This window comes from Orbicella franksi, chromosome 9 (genome assembly GCF_964199315.1).
Source record: "Orbicella franksi chromosome 9, jaOrbFran1.1, whole genome shotgun sequence".
Taxonomy (NCBI): Eukaryota; Metazoa; Cnidaria; class Anthozoa; order Scleractinia; family Merulinidae; genus Orbicella; species Orbicella franksi.
In genome coordinates, this window is record NC_138153.1 from 29,279,530 (window position 1) to 29,303,554 (window position 24,025).

General features: G+C 37.4%; 3 protein-coding genes across 4 annotated transcripts; 2 read left to right on the forward strand and 1 right to left on the reverse strand.

Annotated features, from left to right (window-relative positions):
* The first annotated feature begins 31 nt into the window (after positions 1–31).
* Positions 32–10,316, forward strand: LOC145497328 (zinc finger MYND domain-containing protein 10-like). The gene is made up of 16 exons (XM_081477152.1): positions 32–147; positions 381–423; positions 832–897; positions 1,209–1,322; positions 1,776–1,829; positions 2,430–2,509; positions 3,939–3,990; positions 4,381–4,469; positions 4,566–4,606; positions 5,179–5,238; positions 5,433–5,515; positions 6,189–6,278; positions 6,403–6,528; positions 6,937–7,058; positions 7,315–7,440; positions 8,596–10,316. Exons 1-16 carry the CDS (start codon positions 38–40, stop codon positions 8,663–8,665), a joined length of 1,326 nt encoding a protein of 441 aa, XP_081333278.1. The 5' UTR covers positions 32–37; the 3' UTR covers positions 8,666–10,316.
* A 2,772-nt stretch (positions 10,317–13,088) lies between these two features.
* On the forward strand, positions 13,089–19,433 carry LOC145497330 (uncharacterized). 2 transcript variants are annotated; one of them, XM_081477155.1, is made up of 5 exons: positions 13,089–13,414; positions 13,931–14,259; positions 15,324–15,566; positions 17,445–17,607; positions 18,288–19,433. In XM_081477155.1, the coding sequence occupies exons 1-5, from the start codon at positions 13,216–13,218 to the stop codon at positions 18,338–18,340; spliced, it is 987 nt and encodes a 328-aa protein (XP_081333281.1). In that variant the 5' UTR covers positions 13,089–13,215; the 3' UTR covers positions 18,341–19,433. The 2 variants fall into 2 exon arrangements, with proteins under 2 accessions (XP_081333281.1, XP_081333282.1); XM_081477156.1 differs by having other exon boundaries at positions 13,092–13,414; positions 13,934–14,259.
* A 102-nt stretch (positions 19,434–19,535) lies between these two features.
* LOC145497331 (protein BTG1-like) lies at positions 19,536–23,276 on the reverse strand. The gene has a single exon (XM_081477157.1). The coding sequence runs from the start codon at positions 22,336–22,338 to the stop codon at positions 21,847–21,849; it is 492 nt and encodes a 163-aa protein (XP_081333283.1). The 5' UTR covers positions 22,339–23,276; the 3' UTR covers positions 19,536–21,846.
* Positions 23,277–24,025: the final 749 nt, after the last annotated feature.

A 24,025-nucleotide genomic window follows, 5' to 3' on the forward strand; every position in this document is an offset into this window, starting at 1 on the left:
TTCAGCGGTATCTCCTTGACTGCAGTTTTCAAACAAAATGGCGGGCGACTCGAACGGAGAAGTAAAACAAGTTCTGCTAGCAACAGAAGCAGAATTGTACATCGAGGAGTTAAAAACGTATCCGCTGAAGGAAATAGGCAGTCCAAAGTAAGTTTCTGTCGCTTTATGGTACAGCTATTTCATGTAGTTGTGGTAAAGGGGTCTGTTAACAAAACTTTCTACATAACAACTTTCAAATAATTTTGCACTCCTAAAGTTGAGCTTATATTTTGCAGGTGTTTTAACTTAAGCTTACTTTTCTTTAGCCTTTAAAATTTTCTATTTTTTCGACTTTTACCGAAATTTCAAGAAATAAATGGTTCTCTTCCCCATTTTTACAGATGGATGAGTCAACATGAGTTTATCGAAAAACTTAACATGCAAGTAAGCTTTAAATTTAATATCTTTAAAATAACTGATGACCAGCAATTTAAACTGACATTAAGTATGATTCAACCAAAAGTGAGAACCCCACCGGGGTTTGTGGTACTCAAGGGAACTTGTCAATGATTCTCCAACCTCCCCCCCCCACCCCCCTACCCCCCACACCCCCAACCCCACCCCCCCCACACACACACACAACCTCTCCCCACGCCGGCATTGATTGATTGTAAATGTAAATTAAGTTTAGAACTGGGAGTCATCTTTTAACTCACTGGATGGTACTATTTAGTAATGAATAAGTATGAAAATTACATCGGTTGGAACCCAAGTTTGAGATATTTGTTTCATTGGGTAGGTAACAACAACAACAAGTAAACAAGCAACATTTTATGACTGTTAATTTAACAGGCCATCATTAGTGCATCATCACAGGCAGATGAGTTTATCAAGGAGCTGCTTATAACTTTGGAAAAGGTATTGATTGACTGGTCATTAATTAAGTAGCTATACAGATATGCAATAAAATAGATATCATCAAAATTATTAACTAGGCTTTCAATGTAAATTTACATCTTTCTTATGAATTCACTCTTCCCTTTGATAAGATTTCCTCTTGAAAGAATACAAACAGTAGTATTGTTTAATGTTCACAAACTTGATTTCACAGTAAAAAAACAGAAAATGAATATGCAACTAGAAAAATACAAATTGATGGAAATAATTTCCATCAAGTTACTCAACTGATTTTACAGAGCTATTTTTTATGTGTGACTTTCTTTCTGTAGATCCCTATACTGATTCATGAGTTGCTTGCTGTGGAACTTTGGAAAGACAAGGTGTTTCCAAAAATACTAGAGTCAGGTTATGACCCTCAAACAACCTTACCTGTTTATTTTGTGGTAAGTATAATAATAAGAATATTTATCTTCATCTGATGTTGTTTTGACTGATGATATACAGTATATCTGGTTCATAAAATGTCAGTTTTAACCTACTGTGTATGAAAAACAACAATAGTTATCATTTATTATTGCGGGTCAGTTTAGTATCATTATTTAAAATAGACATGGCAGTCGGCATTTTCATACCAGCTTGAGTCTATACTAAGCATGACAGTATCTACTGTATGGTATACTTACGTTATGTTGTGTCATTCTCTCAGTGAGCTGGGGGTTGGCAAATAAGAGGGTCCTACTGAACGAAAGCTTGGAACAGGCAGAATGTCACTTTGTATATGTACATGACAACTTATTAATTTTTAACTGGGATTACATAATTATTTCATGTGAACCACTTGCAGTAAGGTACAAGAGTGAATGTTTTTTTTTTTTCATACGATATATTTTCAACAGTTGTTCCATGAAGCTACAGTGATCAGTCTACTGGAAACTATTCTGTATCATAAGGTAAATTCAAAAGTATTCAAGTTGTATTTAATAGGCAGAGTGGTCTAATGGTTAGCAGGCTGATCTCTCGATCAAGTGATCCAGCTTTGAGCCCTGGCCAGGATCATTGCCTGGTGTCCTTGGGCACTTTAATCTCACAGTATCTCTCTCCACCCAGTGTATAAATGTATTTTTATGCTGGACTACTCTAGGGTAACCCTGCAATTGATGAGGATCCCATCTAGGGGAGAGTAGAAATACTCCTAGTCACTTAGTGCTACAAACCCAGACAACTTCCAGCTATATGGGCCGGCCACTTTGGCGGGACACAGACTTTACCTACCTTTGTATCATTAAATACATTCATATTTGAAACTTTCAGACAAGAAGAAGTAAATTATGCTTATTTGTAATTATTTTCAGTAAGGCAACTAAGCTTGAACCCAGTGAGTCCTGGCAACATGCTAATCATTGGGCCACTAGAATATACCGAAAGGCATGGTTAGTGATAGAGGGGGTAGGGGAGCACTGATTATGAGAAATTAGGTTTTGTCATGTATGTAATTATCCACGAAAATATATATTGTGCACTTATAATGGAATAGTATTTTAATTTCGTAGGAAGCATGTGAAGCTGCCGGTGATTGCATTCTTGATCTTGCTGACTACTGCCTCAGAAGAATATCACTTCTTATTGCACGGTACATATCTGCAATGCTATTGGTAGTGGTTTCAAATTACTTGATTATGAACAATATTTTATTTTTTAAGTGATAAAGCTTCAATAATTAATAATAAATAATTTAATTGTATATGGCGCTAGTTTCATTACTGACTGATAATAGTGCAATGTAATGAATGGATAAACAAACTGTTAGATAAATGGTAAAAATGTAAGTTCAGCTCTTTGACTCTTAATGTCACTATTCCGTTATTGAAACTAAGAGTAGATGTAACACAACCAGGTAAAAGGTAACACAACAAAATACGCAAACAACAATAGGGTGTAATTGAGGGGGACACGGCCCTGTGGCGGGATTGACGTGACTTCATGATAGGTGCACAAACAAAAAGCCTCACTTATTCCCCCACTAACATGAGTTGAATAGAACAAGAGTATTGCCAGAGCCTTTCTAATCTCCCCAGCACAGCACAGCCTGGATCAGACAAGATAAAGGCTAGGATATAAGATGGCAAGACACAAGCAATGCGAAAGCTTGGGGGAAGTTGCCATGCAGACTTAACCGAACATTAAGGAGTGACCCCAGTTTATTGGCAAATAACAAATAAAAGCCCTTCTCCAAGGGAGGGAGGGTTGGAAATTTTAAAGCTTAATTGTCACAAACTGTGTACTCTCGTGCAAGCTGCCAGGATAATGCCCTCTGACAGTGCATTAAGATTTATATAGCAAGACAGTGTCTCAAAGTTCAACCAATAGGTACAGCTGGCCTAAAACGGAATGCGGAAAGAGAGTGTCCTACTTCCGTTTTACAAATGACTGGATGTCTCTCCCAGTATTTTTAAGAAAGCCAATGCCATGCACGATTTTTAAGAAAAACCTTATAAGGTTCTTAATGGATAAACATTTTTAGAAAATGACAGTAGGTAGTTTTGGTAGTTTTAGTAGTTTTAATTATTGTATATTTTATATTTTAGATCTGTGATACTTGTATTTCTTATGTTAGATTTTAATACTTTTTATTTTATAGAGGACCTCCCTGAAAACCACGTATTTACGTGACAGGCGCTTCCTCTTTAAAGATTGTTTTTATTATTATTATTATTATTATTATTATTATTATTATTATGAACTAAATAGATGCAACGTGGCAAGCTTGTTAGCAATGAATGGAGCTAACAAATATATAGGCCAATCTAGGAGAAGCTAAGATATTTTGCTAGATTATACCACGAGATAGAAGCTAAAATACAGACATGAATAGTGTTTGTGCTAACTGCTAGAATAAGGGAATGTTCTCTCATGAATTGAGCACTCAGTATTGTACTATTGTTTATCCTACTGGATTGCTTGACGAACGTAAACAGCCTAACCCTCAAGGCGTGTCGGGTTCCATTAACTGCATTTTACCGACCGGTAAAAGCAGTATGAAATATTCAATGTTATTGCAGACAAGAAGAGGATCAATCAACAAATGGTAGTGATAACCCCTCAAGCATAGAGGTATTAGTTAGTTGAATAATTAATTAATTCAATTTGGTAATTCAAAAGATTTGTAACAAGTTAAGCTGGTCACAATGAATGCATGCCAATTTATTAACTAAATATTAAATTTTAATTAAGTATGTTATATTACAAAAATATTCAGTTGTCAGTTTATTGAAACGGCATTTTTTGTGTTTTTCATCTGTTTACAGTTATTAACATGTAATGTTAGCAATCAAGTAAAGGCTGTCAATTGTCATTCTCCAACTTCATGATTTTTTTTATGCTACCAAGCCTAGGGTAACTTAATGTTGAATGGCCTTCACAACGTCATGACCATGAACATTAATAATTTTATTTCACAAATTTCCTGTATAAGATACTGATTTTTAATCCAACTCCTTTCAGGAGCTGAAAAAGCAAGAGAGAACAATATTCTTTACAGTTTGTGTCAAGTCTGTTTCAGTTCTTCGTTACATCACAGATTCTTTAGCTGGGTAAGAGCAAAGCACTTCTCACTCCATTCCATTCCATGTAACTCAGTACATTTCTTACAGGCCTTTTCAAACTAAACTTCTACCTTTTCTTTGTAGTTTACCCTTGAGTGTCATGACACGACTTCTAGACACACACAGTAGGTATCTGACTGTTTCTAGAGTGTGGATTAAATAGAGCGATTTCACTTGAGTGTCAAGAAATAGATTGTTTTGTACTACGTACTATGCCCGGATTTCCTTAAAAACACTGACACAACTTTTTCATCAATCAGAATTAAAGCCAAAAACAAATGTGTTTCACTTGCACATTTTTCCCCACACTTCATATCAGCCACATGTGTTTCCTTTACATTTGGATTGGTTCGTTGGATTGCCTGTATCCTTTGTGATTGGTCAGAGTGATTAAGTGATTTTGGCTTTATGATACTCAATTGAAGACTGCTCTATTATATACATGTAGGTCATGTATGATTTGTTGACAGAATCTTTTGTAAGTTATTAATATTTTATAATAAAATAGAAGTCTTTCTTCAGCCTTCAATGATTTACTAAGTTTAATTTTACTTCTACTTGGATGACTTACTTAATTACTGATTTTCAATATTTAATTCTGCTAAGCTTAAGCACAAAGTGACTGGAGGGTAAACAGACAAAGTAGAACAGAGGTTTCTGATGATGTTTGATTGTAGTTGCCCTGTTTCACTTGCAGACACTCCTGTGGTACTCGTTCAGTTGGTGGAAAATCCACCGTGGATAAAAAGAGATAGTGGTGAGTTTATACATCGATATTATAATTCTGTTCAAATACATGTATGCACATTTGTAGTGGTATGCAGCTGCAACACAACCTGACTTCATATCTTCTGTTTGCCATCTGATCTGCATCATGGAATTTTGAGCATTTATGTTTAATATTGGTTTTACTATTAGTGTTGCATCTGACTTGTCATTCTGTAAATTAAGGAAAACTGATGAAATTTATTGATAACACATGGAAAGAGATATCAGAAAGAGAAAGACTACAACTCAGTAAAACAGAGGGTCAGGTAAGTTAAAAATGACATTGATTTATGGTAAAATAAAATAATTATTAAAATAGTTATGACTACCTAGGAATGTCCGTGAAAAAGTTATGACTGAGGCAATGTGTATCCCATGGTCAAATTCTCCTCCTATATAACAAGTAGAATATTCTACTTGTTAGTATAAATATTATAAAATTAAAAATGATTTCAATTATTTTTATCAAAAATAGTAGTTAGAACGTGGCCAATCCAAGGGACAATTTTCCTTTGTGACATTTGTGAGTTTCATGGCTTCTCCCCGATAACTGGGGTTGGGTATTTAGGGTGTATATGATGACTATAAACAAGAAAAACAAAAAAAATGATTGAGCCAAGTGCCCCGGTTTGCCTGTTACTAGTTACAGCCCTGTTCTACGTATTCAGTGTGGTTGCCCCGATGGGTTCAAATCCTGCTTGGGACACAAAGCTTTTCTTTCATTTCAGAGATGTGTCAAAACCTGCCTGTAAGTAATTTACGTCTTTCTATCATTAATGTTTATACTAGATTAGAATTTAACATTGCGTCAAAAGGAATACGGAACTGTATTAATTGAACATTTTAGGCTGCTTTGCAGAGTCCTCTCCAGTCATCAGCATGTTAACATGTTGCTGGACAGTTTATTGAAGCTGTATAATTTTTATGTTTCATGTTTAGGTATGGCTTGCTGTCTATCAACTCCTTATGAACGAGGATTGTCAGAGAAAGTACGAACTTAACTCTTATAGCAAGGAACAAATTTTAAAGGTATCTAACATTTGGTTACTTTTTGTTACTTACCGAGGCAATTTTGGCAGAATTTTTTTTACAAAGTGTAATTTGTGAGGTTTCATCCAGTTCTCAGTGGAAAGATTTGATTTTTTTTTTTCAGCTAAGAGGTTTTATGAATGAGGTACTTCTAGACCAGATTCCCAGCTTAATAGATCTACAAAGATACCTTGAGCAATTATCTATCATGGAACCACCGGCTATGAAAAAAGATATTATTCTGGAACAGGTAAATGATCGTTGTTTGTTTAAATCACTAAAGGGTTGTTTGGGGCAGATTTGGGGAGGGGGGGGGGGTTCGTGGGGGTTCAGTTGAACCCCTAAATTATAAAAAATGAGACATTATAACACCCTGACTTGGCCTCAGAATGCAGGAAATCCAATTTCCAAAGACCTCAGTTTTAAAAATATTCCGGGGGAAGATGCCCCTGGACACCCCTACAGGGGACCACTTTCAACGGTCTGTAACTTGAGCCCCTTTCTCCGTCTTGGGTTGCTTTCTTTGATAAACTTTACAAGTTATTATTTTTCTTGTCTAAGCTTTTGCAATGCTGCTTCATCCTATAAAATATGCTAGGCAAATAGAGCTATTGTTTAATGTTCACACAATATTTCTACTCCTTAAAATATCATGTAGGTTCCAGAAATTAGAGAGAAACTTGTGAAAGAAAACCAGGGCAAATGGGATAAGATTGCTAAATATCAGAAGAAAGCTTTCTTTTCGCCTACAGCAGAGGACATTAAAAAACAAGCTAAAATGTGAGTATCAAAATTGTTGACAGTTCCAAAGTCATTTTGATGATGTTTCAAAACTTCTTTGGTAACATAATGTTTCTGGCATGTAAGTCAAAAACGAAAACTTCTGAGATGTTTCACTCAGATGTAAAAACTCATCCATATTTGAATGCAAGGACTACTAGACTATTCTTTAAAAAAGGTGATGTTTTCAGGTGTTGACAAGACTAAAAGAAAATTTTTGTGTGTACCCTGGAACTTTTATACCTGTGTCTTTTAGGTGGGCAGACACATATAATTTGGATATGCTTGAGGAACTTGTAAATGAACCTCCAAAATGTGCCATATGTGGCCAACCAGCAACTAAGCGATGCTCAAGATGTCAAACAGAGTGGTACTGTAAAAGGTATTAAATACTTTTTAAATGAGTGTGAAAGCAGATTCACTGTTCTGTTTGTTGGTTCACCAGTGGCTTTGGTTCACTATGGTTAGCATCCAAATTGCATTGCCAAGGTCATTTATGGCATAGAATAAATGCTGAAAAGTAGAAGGAGCTATACAAAGCTAAGCTGCCAAACTGAAAGTGAAGTTAACATGAAAATAATAGTTTACAACAACAAAGAATGACAAGGGCAGTTGAGAAGGTTGAAGCCCCATCCACACTGCGACGGAGGAATTTGAAAATGAAGGTTTCTCTCTGTAAATGCATCAGATGTTTTCCATCCACACTACGTTGAAGGAATTTAAAAACATAACAATCACCAGTCATTTTGGATTTGTGTTTGACAACTGACTCGGGCAGGGAAATCGCGTGATTACTGGGAGGTGATCATTTTCAAAAAGCTCTGTTTTCAAATTGTTTTCCATCCACACAGAAACAAAAAGCCGGCACTTTAAAATTCCTTTTCTTGATGGATTAGTTTACACAGTAGGCCTAACCATAGAAATCCCGGGGGGGGGGGGGTGGTACTTTGGGAATTTCTAGGTGGGGATGTGCCGCTGAGATCCTGGAACCCTTAACCTATACCAGAGCTAGTTCAGCTGAATTTTGCTACCCTATACTAGAGTAAACTCCCCAAATCCCCCCCATCTTTCGACTCTGTTGAGGCTGACTTGCGTAAATTTAAACTTGCCGATTTGATTTTTTTATATTTTTGAGTGGCAATTCCTGGTTTCCTTACTCTGGATGAAATCCTCAACCAACCGGTCAGTTTTGTGAAAAATGATACCCTATTCTAGGCCCAAATGCTCTGATTTATATACCCTGTCCTAGAGTAAACTGCTTGAAAACCATACCCTTCACAGCGGCACATACCTATATAGCCCATATATGGCAGTGCCCCCCCCCCCCTGGGGTAGAAATAAAGCTGCGTTTTCAAATTCCTTTGGCATAGTGTGGACACTGCCTAAGATTTAGATGGATTTCAGACAACAAACTCTTTCTTCACACTGTAATTTAAAAACTTGCTCTTCATCAAACTTTGTTACAAAATCCCTTTGATCAAATGGTACTGTGGTTGAGCCGTTTAGACTGATATCTTTTACCTCATTCTCCTTCCAGGGAATGCCAAGTCAAACACTGGAGTAAACACAAGCCTACTTGCAATCTGATAGTGGAATCTAAAACATGATACAATCACCCAGTTGTTAGATGTTTTTACAAATTTTGGTTGAAAGGTTGCCCATATTTCCCAGAGTGTACCCAGTGGAATATCAAAGTGACTCAGAGGCACAAAGGATTTTGAGGGGTACAAAGAGGGGTGGCAAAAAGTTGTTGAGGTGTCTGGGTATTCAAGGTTTCTGTAGTCATAGCTTCATTTGCACTTCTGTGTCTCTTTTTACCTTGACTTCCCCTCCTGGTTGGGGGTGTGGCAGCCTGTTAATGTGTTGTTCCAGAAAATGTCCATACCCCTAGAGGAGGGTAGAGGGTTTTTGGATTGACCCACCCCCTCCCTATCCCTCTGGAAATACCTGTTTTGGTTCATAGTTTCCCTTAAGAATTTTGGCTTTTGAGGCCCCCCTCCCCTGTGGAATTCCCAAAAGCCTTTTTTCAGGGTGATTTTGGATATTTTCTGGAACCTCACAAAACAGCAATGTCTTATCATGTCCATGATGTGATGTTATTGGATGAGAGCTGGTTGAATAGGCTGTTCTCGATATATTAAAACTTCAGCTTGGCAATGAGGCCTAGAGGATGCAAACAAAGGGAATTGAATGACCATGTTTATTCATTTCTTTTGTTTGCGTCCTCTTGAACACAAACAAGCTGAATTTTAATATGTCAAAAGTGACCTATTTGCAGATTAGAATTATTGTCAGTAAATATTTATTTTAACCTTGTACATTAGCTAAATATTCCTAGAACTAAGAAAGGAGGAAGTCAGGAACTCAAATACTCTTTAAAGAGCAAAATATCAGAAAACTGTAAGCACTAGAATTGTTTTGGGAATTGTTATTGTGCTGTGAGGGAAACCAATCGTGCCTGTGGTAAAGACACAAACATGTCAAAGTCAAAATAAGACCAGAAGTGTCCATGCTTTCGCTTTTGCACCGTAACCATAGAATAGCTGTAGATCCTTTATTAACCAAGTTTGTTCGATCAAAATGGATAGATAATGCAGATAATGGCCTCGTTTTTTTGCGTGTTTATGGTCGTGACCCATAAACACGCAAAAAAAGAACTTGGCCAATATCTAGCTATCTTGACCTCACGCTTGGTCAACAACCCATATACGTATTTTGTTTTGAAACTCAACGGTCCAAAGAAGTTCTGCCGGATGTTTCCCTTGGATCGTATCCGCGTAATGATTTCCCGCCATTTGCAGCCTGCGTAGCTGGTGGAATCTGTTTTTCTGTCAGCTCCATTCATGACGTCATGTCTCTACAACTGGCTAGTTTCTGTATTTTAGAGAGGCCGCGAAAGACAGTTGTATTTTAAACATTAAAATTTTAAAGTGAACGTAGAAAGAAAAAAGTATCGAAGTGTCCTCTTGTGAGAAGTCAGCGTAACATGTTGGGCATAGCCCTTCATCAGTACATTTTTGGGAAGATAGCGTCTGCTACAGTTACTAGTAGCAAAATTAAGCTTATACTCAGTAAAACCTAGCCTGTGAACACAGACGGATTTCCGGCTTAAAGCTGGCTTAATTTGAGCTATCAGAAGGATCCATAAATCGAGATTCCACTGTACACGAATGCAGTGCATGGACCTGAATTTTTATCCAAAAAATTCTCTTTTCCTTCATACAGTTGTATATAGACCCAATAAACGCATTAAAAACGTCACCTGTTGTCTTGTTTCTCCCAGGAGGTTTCCGAAAGTCGTTGTGAGTGAGTTTCTTTTCAATGGTCGAACTGTAGCGTATTGTACAAACGCTTCAGCAGGGGCAGCGGGGGGGGGGCGGGGGTGACGTTTGAGTAACCTGCAAGCCGTTAACTTTTGACCCATATATCGCGTACCTGATTAATTCTAGTTGCAAAAATTAACGATTTTCCTGCTCAATATCCTGTTTTATCTGATCTTGATATCCCTGATCTTGATAGACGAACATCAGAAATCTCAACAATCTTGATGCATTATTGGATGATGGCTGCAGAGGCTGTCCGCTCTGCTCCTCCTAAAGAATTTTTTAAGTATGTATTATTGTATTATAAAATCCACTGTACATAGTCTCATAACATATTTTAACTTGGATTTAAATTTTACTATTGTAAAAAGCTCTAGGTTTTTTTTGTTTTTTGTTTTTTTTTTAATTTAACTCGTTTTTGTTATGTCCCCGTATTAGTAGAGGAGTTTTTCCCCAGCTAGGTGGTTGATGACATTCTTAATAAGGTTTCTATCTATCTATCCCATATTCCATTAATTCCCCCCCCCTCCCCGCACCAAGTATCGTACACCTTTAATTTTTTTTACCCAAATATCCCTTACCCCGAATACTCCTAATAGGGCCTCTTCTTATGGTGCTGGAATCACTATAGTATTGGGAAAAATAGTTTTCAGCGATTTCTCAGCTACTAGTAAACGTTTCATTCCATTTCTGAACTATCGGTCAATTTTGCAGATCTTGGATCTCGGCTATCAGTTAAAAAACGCGTCATTTCCAGAATAACAGTTTAAAGTTTTAACCAATTCGTAGCCATCAGTTAACCCATCCAGACCCTCGTCTTAGCGTAGCTTAATAAGTGTGTATAAACTCTTGGTATTTGGCCATCGCAGCTTGATTAAAAATATAACGCAAACAGCGGTGATAAACATTTTAAAAACATGCATTTTATGAACTTGACGTTTCGTATGCTAGTCAACATTTTAAATAACTTTTCAAAAAATAATTTAACGGTTATACTGTTAAAAAATATATGTTGACTAGCATACGAAACGTCAAGTTCATGAAAATGCATGTTTTTAAAATGTTTATCACCGCTGTTTGTGTTATATTTTTGATAAAGTGTGTATGTGTGTAAGGGTCCAGATATGTTGCGTTTACGCAGTCTTGTGAGGGTTACTTGATACCCTTCAAACACAAACACTTCAATCAGCTTCCTTAAACTGATTCTTAGTTTATTTGTTTAAATGGCTTTCTAGGGTCGCATACGGACAGGACATATCATCGAAGGTTGTTGCGGAAGACTGTAATACCCAACAAGAAAAGCCACTAGTTCACAGACTCTTTCTTGAAGGCTACCAAGGAGCCAAACTTTTTTCTTAGTCCTTCGTGTGCCGCGCGGTTTCTCGCGCGTGTTCTTTCGTGTGGCCCTCGAAGGAGCTGCTCGCACTAGCTCGTAGTCAATGTTCTTGCGGGTTGCATTTGGTTGGCGCGTAACTGCCGGCCCCGAACATGCGTTAACGGACAACCTTACTCGAACTTCCTTTTAGAGATTATTTAACGGATTCTTCTGGCAAGAAAAGAAAAAAAAAAACAATCCCCTACAGTGAAATCTGCATTAAGCGGACACCCTTGGGACCCTCACTACTGTCCGCTTAATACAGGGTGTCCGCTCTAAGCAGGTTGTAACATATTGTGCAGTAATAGTTAACTGTTAACCCTTTTGCAACTCAGTGTAACACAGTGTAAGATCGAAGACTGCTCATAGCACAATGTCTGCATCAATCTGGAATAATCTACTAAGCTTTGAAACGATATCGCTGAACAGTGTTAAAGGAGTCTGAGCTGAGCTTTTAAAAGTAGAAAGCCCTTGAAGTGTTCGCTTATTGTGCAACAAAATGGCTTAATATTGGTGTCGGCGTCCGCCTAACAGAGGTGTCCGCTGAATGCAGGTTTATTTTACAGTAAATGTGGGAAGAAAATTTAGGGACTCAAGCTGGTGTCCAGTTAATAGAGAGTGTCCGCTTAAAATGGGGTCCGCTTAATACAGATTTAACTGTATGTTACTGCTATTGTACTCATTTCTGAAAAAGATTGATGTTTGATAAAGATTATTTCTTTGACAGCAGACTGAGGCTTAGAGTGTCTAATCAGTTAACTAGGCTGCTAACAGACGTGTTTGGATCTGTTCTAGAAAAATCGGGGATGGGGGAGTGGGGGAGGAAAGTCGTTCAGCAAAGTACCTGGATCATGTGTAGAGTGCTGTTTTCCTTTAAGTAACTTGCAGTTGAGCCAAAAATCATAAACAATAACCTCCATTTTTCGCGATACTTCCCAGTTCAGCTGGGAAATAGACCAATCTCAAGCGAAAATATTTGCTAGCTTATAAGGTCAGTGTTTTCGCAGTGATGTCTCGACAGCGGGGCCGGTGTTGTTTTGCTCAAAAATACTAAAATAACTGAAAAATAATATTTCAAAGCGTCGACTTGTTTGTTTTGCGATCGTTTCGGACCGGATTTTGCAAGTTGCTTATCAATTCAATTCATTTCAATTTATTCAAACTTTAGTCACCTCATTGTTTTTCAGTTCCCTGGTGTAGTAAGGCAGTCTTTTCAAAAAAACAACAAATTAACCTTGGAAGAAAACACCAACAGTAACAGCAAAAAAAACACTCCACATAGCGAGCTGAGAGGAACGGGTTGAAAAGGCAGGAAAGACAGTTTGAATAAATTTTAAGACGGGATAAAAGAGAAAATCCTTTGATAGACAAGGTTTTGTTCACGAAAAAATAATAGACACTCCTTTAACGCAATATGACGCGCGACCAATGGAACTGACGTCTAGCCTGGTACTTACGCATGCGCAGTAGTAAGCGTCAGGCCAGCCTCGTGTTTGTCTTCATACAAGCGTCTCTTCCCTTGTGCTCTTATACTGAGAGAAGCAGAGAGCTTGTGAAAAAGACCTTGGCGGATCGAGCTTTCCTTCGGCGCAAAGTCGACAAGAGCAAGAAAACAAGTCATTCCACATCTGAAAAGCGCAAATCCGGCGAGATGGAAGGTAATTCTGAGATTTCGATGCATTACGGCAGTTTTATTTTCAAATCTCAGTCAAACTCTTTATATGAGCGCCTCCATGAATTGTTCTCCCTTGTTGTCTTATATTTCCTACTAGCCTCATACGAGGCCTTATAAAGCCTATAGGACATATGGAAGTGTGCACCACCGAAGTCAGCTCCGAAATTTCTTCGGTTCAATCGACAATTTAAGCTCTGATATCCTCTAGTTTTGTAATATAGACATCTCTACCTCGACTAAACGGCAAAAAATGTCCGCTGCGAGTAATTTCGAAGCGCTTCGCTCGAAGTTTCTTTATTTCAATTCGCGCTAAGAGAATATATAGGGAAGTATAAATTATGCCTCGGGGACCTACTGATCTCTAACACTAACCTAAAGTTTCGATTTTTGCGTCCAAAATATCGCGGCAAAGGGCTTTAATTTTCGCACAAACGATCCTTAAGCTGTCGTTTTGACCTCCAAGTTGCGAAGAGATGATGTTGTTCTTCTTTACTCGAAGCAGCGAAGTCTAAGAAACGATCCGCGGACACAGCGCTTCACAAGTCCAGGTCTCCCAAGAAATCCAAGACTGGCAAAGAAGGCAAAAGAGGGAAAAAAGCATCGAAAGGCGACGGACCACACGTAAAAAGAGCTTCCTCGGCCTACATTCACTTCACGACTGATTTCCGAAAGAAACTCAAAGAGAAATGCGAGAAGAAAGGCGATCCACTACCCAAAGCAAACGAAGTCGCGAAGATGGCGGGTGAAGCGTGGAAGAGTCTCTCGGACGAAGACAAAACGCCATACAACATCAAAGCCCAGGAAGACAAAGATCGCTATATGAGAGAGGTAAGCAAGAATTCTGCGCCAAACCAAGCTGAAATGCGGAGTTAAATTACTCATTTTTGGGCAGTTCATCATGGCTGCCACTCTCAACCGTTCCGTGTCAGGAGCCAATGTGATGTCACGTGATATTTTTCTCCTGGGGAAGGAAAATTTTGTTTCGAGAGTATTTAAATTATTTCAACCACTGTGATTTTAAAGTCCAAATAAATTTTTATTCAAGTTTATGGGGAAAAATATTTTTGAACTTTCATTTTTCAAAAGAATGCATATTTTTCAAAATCTCTTATATATGCGATTAAAACTAAACTTTATGAAAAAGTACACTGTTTTAAAATTTGATGACTGCGTTGTGTATTTCTCCTCTTAATCTTTCTAAAAAAAAAGGGATTTTTGCATTACATGTGAACTTTGCATGTTGAAAGCAGAAAAAAGGAAATCTTTTTCATGTGCTGTTTTAGTGCTAAAGGACAAACTTGAAAGATGTCTTAAATTAATATAGTTTTTCAAAAGCTACAGAGAAAACTCTGGGAGGAAGAATAAATTCTTGTTTGAAATTTCACAGTTAAATTTGGGAGATTTTTATGAGGCAATTTTAAAATCTCTGCTCAAGTCAGTTAAAACTATTTAAGTTTATAGACTTTAATTAATATTAAGCTGGCCCATTGATATCAAAAGGAGCTGTGATAAAAATTAACATGAAGAACTTAGAACACATGTACATCGAATGTAATTACAGACAAAAGCACCATTTACGCTGTATTGAAAAAGGATTACTTTTTGCAATCAAACAATGAATTTCAGGAAACAATAGACAAAAAAGCTAAAAACAGTTAATTGATGATTTGAGTTTTGGAGTTAGTTACCATTTCAGATATGTCTAACTCACTGAAAGTTAACTGGAAATTAGCATGGTCACTAGAAAATGTTTTTTACACTCAGGTACTGTACAGTGTACTTCTAGTAGCAATAATTTTCTTCTTTTTCAAATAAATGGTGAACGTTGTAACCAAGGCCTTATACTTTTCCCAGGTTATATAAGACTAACTGATTTACTTCTCTTCACACAGAGTGGAAAACTGGCTAAAGTTGAATCTGATAAGCCAAAGCGTGCTCCTACAGCTTATTTCATATTCCTTGCTGAATTCCGAAAGGAAATGCAAGGTAAAAAAACAGATAGTGATCAGAAAATCCCAGCCCTTGCCGGAGAAAAATGGCGAACCATGACCGACAAAGACAAAGAGAAATACAAGCAGTTGGAAGCGGTCGCTAAGAAGAAGCATGAAGCTGCTATGGAAGAGTGGAAAAAGAAGGTTAGTACAAAGGTGCACTGTGGAAGCAAGCTATTTAAATAACAGGTCTCCCTCTCCAATTGTTAACATTGTTAATTATTTATATGATAGTTTCATCCAGTTGGGAATCTTAAGTGTTGCATTAACAGACTCAACACTATCTCTAGCACTAGTTAAGATTGTCCAATAGTTGAAAATATACACGTACACTAGCATGGCTGAACATGAATGTTTTAGCTTTACCCTCAGACCAGCTCAATCATGGATTTACCAACCTGAAACTTTTCTAACTAGCCCAACAACAGTGATACACAGCTGTACGCTGTAGCTATGAATATACTAAACTGGCTCAAAAACAAGTCCAGCCATCTTTTCTGGGCTGGTCACCTTCAAAGTTACCCAAAGTCTTTATTTTCTAGTGAAATTTCAGCCAGTGATCAGTGAGCTATCTTTAAACTGGTGATATTTGCTGGTAGCCAGGTCTTAGTTATATCCCTGCAAAAATTACAGTCTAAATTAATCAAGTGATTATTTAAACTAGTCTTTGTTTTTGCCCCTTGGGAAAGCAAAAAACAAAATCCACTGGTTTGGTGTGAAGATCCCTTAGATAGCCCTGCTCTCCCGGATAATTAATGCAGGCTGGAGCCAAGCAACGTTTGTTTACGTCAGCTGAAACTAAAATTCACTTGGGCTCTATGCAGAGATGATTTCAGCCTATACTGTCAACTGCAAAACTCTTCAGGGGACCAAAGATTCCATTCACACTACCGATGCTATGTTGTTGCTTGTGTTTTTTCCTTTAGACTAACAATGTTTCCTGTAACTGAGAATAATATTACCTGACCTCAGAATGCTAATGAAATGGATACTATACATTTCCCCTGTATTTTTCCATCACACTGTACATAGACTTTAATTTGTTTGGAGCATTTCAAAGAATTAGTAATTACGCATTTTTGTTTGTGTGTTTTATATAGCACTGTCTTAAGTAAAGTAATTTTCCCAATGCATTTGATGCACTGTAAAATATTCCCTTTAAAAACAACCTGAAAGTACAGGCTGTAACAGAGTGTTTACTGCAGTAAGGTTAAAAAAATGCCAAATGGGGTTATAGTAAACTAAGAGGGCAACAAGGAGAGTAACACCTAGAGACTGTGCCTCCAATGTAACCTTTTTAAAATAATTATCTTTGTGTAAGTGTGTTTGTAAATGGCAACTGTATCTGTACATGTAGGTCTAAGATTTAGAAATCATCTTTATTATATGGTTGTCTCACAAGGACTGGGAACTACCGAATTGACAAATTTTATTGGCTGAAATTGATATTGCAAGCGGTCTAGATTTTGCCATCTAGTTTGGTAATATTTTGCAGTGAAAAAGTTGCAAACTAAAATGCAAAAATATTGACTACCGGTATTTTCTTGTATCAATATTTATTTATGGAAGTGCCATAAAGCCTGATGAGAAAAAAAGTAAAGAGGACAAGCAAACTTTAGCAGAACTAAGTTCATCTCATCGTTGCTTGCAAGCAAAATGTCAGCTAGTACAAACCAGTCACATTAAACAAATTAAATTGTTCTTGTTTGCCATATAATGACCATCTTGTTAAGCGAGCTTAGTCGGTCTATATGGGAGAATCTTGACCTCCGCTGTGTGTACAGAGCTCACTGCATTCGATCTGTACTCACAACCTCGGTCAAGATTCACCCATACAGATCTCCTGCTCGGTAAATAAGTCCTAAGTAAGAAATAAATAACTGAAATTGGTTAATTTTTTTTAATACAAGTGATCGCATTTTCCCACTTCCTGTTTACAGATTGTTATCTTATTATCTTAGTGATTTTCTTCGTTGTTGGTGAAGTTAACATGTTACAATATGCCTTGCCTTCTTACTGTAGAATGCTGGAAAAGAACAGGCTCAGCCAAAGGCAAAACCAGAGAAAAAGAAGCCACCACCCAAAAAGGAGCCCAAGCCATCAGAGTCGGAAGAAGAGGATGACGACGACGAAGATGACGATGATGACGAAGAAGAGGAAGAGGAAGTTGAGGATGATGATGATGGTATGTTAATGTTAGTGCTTGCTGGTAAATTTAACTCCGGTCAAGTTTCAGAGTACGGTAGAGACCTCAATTTTTTTAATCTCTCGATAACTGGAACCAAACGTCATTTCCCTTCCCTCAGTTGAACACCTGATTTTCCAAACATGTTTTTGTTTCCCTTGGACGTTAAAAAAATCAAGGTTTCCACAGTAGTTGTAATTAAGGATGTCACCAAAAGTCCACTTTAAACAGCAGCTTGAGCTTCATTCTTTTAATTACAGATTACGTAGATGTTCTCCTTTTGAATTAAACAAATCTGAAGAGAAACCACTTAAACAACATGTTGGTCTTGATTCTGGTTTTGTTTCTTTTTAGAATCGCTGAAGTGTTTAGTGTGGAATATATTACTTGCAAAAACCTGGTGTACATGTCAAAGACAACTGCTCCATTCCAAAAACTTCAATCAAATTTGAGATACTATGTATATCAATCACTCATATCGTTGTGTTGAACTTTTAGCACATATCTTGCATCTTTATAGACCGTAATATTTTCTTCCTTGAGTTACGAAGGAAAAGAATTAGAACAGAGAACATGAGGGTATTAACTTGATATATACAGTTGTATACAGTTACACCAGTGTTATTTGAATTCCATGATATCTTACATGTATCTTACTTTGTAAACTGGGTTATTTTTAGGCGGAGATGATGACGAAGACGACGATGATGATGATGATGACGATGATGAGTGAAAAACCTCGCATTCCACTTGCATTCTTAAAAAAAAGAGAGCCATTCCCATTGAATTTCACTTAACTGCTCATTCACTTTACCTTTTTTCAGTTTTGTTTTCCTGATTTCAAATTCTGACAAAATGTGTTCATCACTATATCATTAATGTATTGAAGATATTTGTAATGTCACCACATTTCACTTACGCTTCCTCTGCATACCTGCAGCTTGTGTTCTGAATATCTTTTCCTTTATTTTGCCTTTTTGCAGTCATAGCAGTGACTAGTCCATTTAAGTCATTATTTTATAGTTTGGAGGTAGGGGAAGTACAGAGTTCCTACTATCTTTCTGAAGGCTCTGCAAAATTAGTTTGCGTGGATCCCATTTGTTCATTGACAGCTTAGGGAGTTTAACTTTTGTAGACACGAGTGTGAACGTGTTGCAGTTGTGTTGGTCTTAAAGGCCTGTTTATTTTACCCTTAGACAGACATACTTTTGTTAAATAGTATTAAATAACATCCCTCTCGGTAGCTATTTATTCTGATTTAGTCAGGTCTGTATAATCAAAAAACATTTTTTTGTGTCTTTACCAGTACCAGTGCCAACAGAACATTTTCAAAGCTAGTATCTTTTGATGGTGTATTCAGACAGGTTTGGGCATGTGTTGAACTTCCTTGTAATCAGGGGGCGACATGTATTTTTTGTTGCATAACATAATTGTCTATCTTTATTCAAAGTTCTTTGACAGACAGTGAATTTTCAGGGTTTTTTTTGGTGAATAGTGAGTCTATCACTTGTTCCAGATCAAAATGTAAACTTCTAATGTGGTTAATTACTTGGAAGCATCTCATATAATGCTGGATGTCCAGGCCTTTTGGCTAAGATCAAGTGTAGTAATTTCACCAAAATTGTACTTTACTGAGAGATTGTGAGTATGTCTTAGAGAAAAGCTCATGAAAAGTGACCATCGTTATCTCATGTGACCATGAGTTTACAGGTGACATGAGCCCCTTTTTTCTCCCTACTTGCCTTCTGTTGGCACACTTTGTAAACAAAGACCGAGTTTTTTTAGTTTGTATATGTATATGTTTTAAATAAAGCTGTTGTTTTCCAGCGGTTGTTCCCATATTTATTTTGCTTGTAATTAGGCATTCCATTAAAGTCATCATGAATAGGCCAGTTTCCTATTCTCAGTATTGGGCTGGAACTAGCTTGCAACTGAGGCTAATGCCGGGAGTCTTTTCAAATGCAAATGACATTCATCTCTTTTTAATGATATTCCTCTGCATTGAGCCTCCATAGCAAACTAGTTCCAGTCTAATGCTGAGAATACGAAAATGGCCTAGTTTGCAGTCACTGTGGTAAAAAACCTTAGCTGAAACTGTCAGTAATTGACTGTCTTGAATAATTTATTGTCCCCTATCCTTAGGGATCGGCATAAGCAAGTTTGTTTATTTCGCCAATAGTGCCAAGACAGGATTATGGATTGCCTGCCAGCCAAGTGACAGCATATACACTGGCCCATAAATGCATTATCTGATTTGTATTTCTCCTGTAAAATTGGGGTGGGGGTAGGGAGACGGCAGTTGAGTCCCTTGAGTAGCACTAAAACATTTGTGAACAAGGCTAATTAAGGGTGCCATGGTCTAATTTGCTCCATAACAAGCACGCTGAAGCTCACAAAAGTGCTTATCTGCAACTGAGCAGCCTAGCCATTATTGACAGAAAATTTAACACAAATCAAGCCAAACATTGCAACATGCTAACTATATACCAACTTTGTTGAGACTTGACTTTCATGGTATTTTATCCAAAATAAATTACGTTGAGTATTTATTGAAAAATGTAATTAACTTTAGATTCTTGAACAGACAAAGCTATATTTAATGCTGCCCAGGCATTTTTCTACATGTTTACCTAAACACTAGTATTCCAATACTTCTTGTTCTGGAAACGTGTCACGGTGCTGTAACCTGCTTTCTGAATGTCAACATTGTCTCTTCAAAAATGGTTTTTCCCTTTTATAATGCAACCATACCATCACCAGAAGAATAGATATTTGAAATTTTTATGTACAAGTTTCTTCCTGTAATTTTGGTAAACCGAATCATTTCAAGCACTTTTTAAAAATAAATGTTACAAAACGGTTGTAGTGAATACGTTAAAAAACCCGCTATTCTCTAACAAGAACGATTCTCTCATCAAAACAAAAACCCGGCTATGCTCAAAAGAAAACAAAAGAACTTAATTAATGAACACCTCTTTGTCTTTTTGCACTCAGTAGTTTAAATCTCACAGCTAAAATTAGACTGTTTTCAGCTCTTTCTTCAAACAAAACAGAGCCTACAGGGTAATATGATATCGGCTCCTCGTTTGCTTCTGTTACGAACCATTAGACCTCACAATGAACTTGCGTGCTTTATCCCAACTCAATAAAAATAACTTTAAAGTTAGTTATAATCTGAGGTTATTGAGTACCTGAAAAGCCAGTTGAATGCGGTGCATGGATTTATTGGATTCGAACCCGAAACCAATAAATAGCCCGCACGCGATATCAGGACGTGACATCTTCCTCGAGTGTCACATGATTTGTGATGGACACTGACAGCGAATTATCCGAAAATAGAAACAATGGACAAAGTAATAACAGATGAGTAAGGGGCTTCCACAGAGACTCGAAGGAAATCTCGAATTCTTCGTGGGTATCAAAAGTTTTTTTAGCAAAGGGAGTTTAGGGGGCCTTGAAATACAATAAAAGTTATTCGAAAGATTTCGACATAGATGAATTTATCGTGAGTGCGGAAAGCCATCAAGCGCATCACTGCACTTTCGGTTTCTCAGGATTTTATAAGCAAGGTATTTTCGAAGGACGAACACTGAGAAATCGGACATTTTTAACCTTCTGCCGCCTGTATAGCAATCGCAGACTTCAAGAATTTTAAGTGTTGGGAATATTCGGAAGGCTTGTATCCAATCTGATCGTTTTCTGAACAAAACAATGTCCCATTTACATCGTTTTGTCAAACACATGGTGAAATCAGGTGACTTACTTGCATCTTGATGCTGAATAATTCAACAGAGACATTTCTAAACAAACACCCATAAATCCTCAGTTCCTTGCTTTTGACTTCCCATAGCTTTACGAACAGGAAAACATATACATAAATATCGCTAAGATATCCTATATTGGTGTTTTTTTGAAACGCGCAAATATATCCTCAGATAGAAAACAAAAGGTTAATAAAGCTGTTTCAATGTTTTAGACTCCAATTTTATTCTTGCTGTGAACAGCAAACTGTACAGACTTTACAAAATTCTATACAGTTAAAAATACAGGTCATAGCTCTTATCTTACAAAAGTTCCCAGCAAAAGAAAATTATTAAAGCCGAGCTCTGTGCCTCTGTCTTTATACACCAACACAACGCGAGTGAATATTCGATAGAACGAGAAATTTACATATCTTTGAATACCAGAAATTTATATATGCACACAATAATTTTGCTCTAGAGTTTCTTTTTTTTTACCCTAACACGGAATACACGACGAAACTGGAAAGCTGACCACATCTTTAGTGCAATTTAGGAGATTCATGCTACTTCTCTTTCTTCTTTCTTGATTCATGGAATTCAGTGCTTCTTTCGACGGCTTGTTTGTGTTTTCTTGCGAAACCATTGACTCGTCTAGGTCGCAAATGGATCCATTTTCACCAATTCGAAACGCCACCGATTTCGGGTCGATCCATAGCGTCAGCTCTTCAGGAAGCGATAGATCTTTGTTTAGAAGACCGCTCGCTTGGGCTGCTTCAGCGATGACAGGATCCAACGAATGGTTGATTCTAATACAGCGAAAACCACTTCCTAACAAAGGATTCTGAGGGTGCCAGTGATGTTTGTATCGCGCACATAAAATCTCCTTCATCTTCTTATGAAAAATCTCTAGCTGCTTGTCCGATAGCCTTCCATTACCTCTTAACATCTTGGTAACAAATCTACAAGCCATTTCCACTTCAGCCTTCATGTTTTACGACTATCTTGAGAAACTGACTATTTATCGTTGAGCGCCCAGAGTTTATAGTTTCGTTTTCGTTCGTTTGGTATTGTTCCAAATCGCAGTGTTTCTCTCAATAAAGTTACTTTCTCAGGAGTCCCAACCCAAAGTCTTACTAGCAAATCACCATCTACCACCAGCCACAAAAGCTCCTTCTTCAATCTCGTTCTTCTCCAAGCTTTCTTCCAGCTATTTATCGCATGAAAACTTTTGCGGAAATAATAACCTTGCGTCTGGTAAAAAACCCACACCGTGACGTCATATCAGCGACCAATCACCAGCGAGAATATTACAAAGGGCTCGAGTCAGGTTGCTAAGCGAAAGGTCGAAATGTGAATAGCCTTTTGTTGTAGGAAACAGCTTGTGTGTTTCCCGTCAAGAGCGCAAGCTGAAGCGCGCGCAAAAAAAGTGGGCATTCTTCACATCTAGCTTTGTTTCGTAGCAATTATGTTCAGTTTTTGTTATTTGCGTTGTGGATTGACTTAAATCGTCTTATATTAGGGAGGTAAATTGGGGTTTTGTGTTCGGACGTGATCGAGCTTGTTATGAAAAAATCGATTGTAATTCATGCGTGACGTAGCAAATAAAAACAGATGAAGATTTAGATAATTTAAAACGGAACGCCATATTCGTTCATTGTTTAATTGTTCCCTCTTTCTCTTACTTGGTCGCTCTACACAATTAGCAATTCTTTTTTGTCCTTTAAATAATGCTGAAGCAGTAAAGTCAATCCACATATGCGTGTAAAAAAAAAAAAAAAACCCTCGACTCTCATCATCGCTTTTGAAAATGAAAGTGAAAGGAAACACCGCATTTGTTGAATTATTTATGTCATATCCGTTTGACATGCTTATATACACTCTTCACTCATGAAACGACCCACGATTCCTAATTTCCTTTGTGTGTGTGTGTGTGTGTGTGTGTGTGTGTGTGTGTGTGTGGACTTCCTTCTTCAAGGATTTTTACATAAAAAGCTTTACAAATGGCCTGGCGCCAACCAACAACTGAACAAAGCACATCAGGATTTGAGGCTTTGTTTCGCCACACAAAAACGTTCGAAAAAAACATCGACAAACTATCGGAAAGGCAAAGAGGAAAACAAAATATGCTGATATTGTATTTAAAGGGCTTAATGCTGTCACTGGCACTTTCGAACCATCGATCACGCATGAATGAACCCGATTAAAAATATTGCGAAAAGAAAGCCATTATCGCTCCTGCGACAACTCAAATACTATTAGCAAGCAATTGGGCCATGGTGGAGTGTAGAATATATTAAACAACATATATTGCTATCCGATCGTTCATCCAAATAACTTTTCCTTTGTAGGCCCGATGATAAGAGTACAGACACTTGTAAATTAGTCGTAACCTCTAACCCTGCTTCAGTCAAAAGGTTTCTTGTTTCGTGATATAATCGCTAATAGTGATTTTTATGTGTCAAACGTTGTTGCAAATAATCTTTAAAAGATACACTTTCTAACGAAAAGGAAGGCGTGATTTACGTTAGAGACTTTTACTGCACGTACAAAGTATGCCACTTGCGGCACTCCGCTGGAAAGATCATTCATATCTCGAATAACAGCGGGGTACAAGTTATTGGCCATTGGCCCCCGGTGTTCCATTTTATAACAACTCAAATAGATGATCATAAACA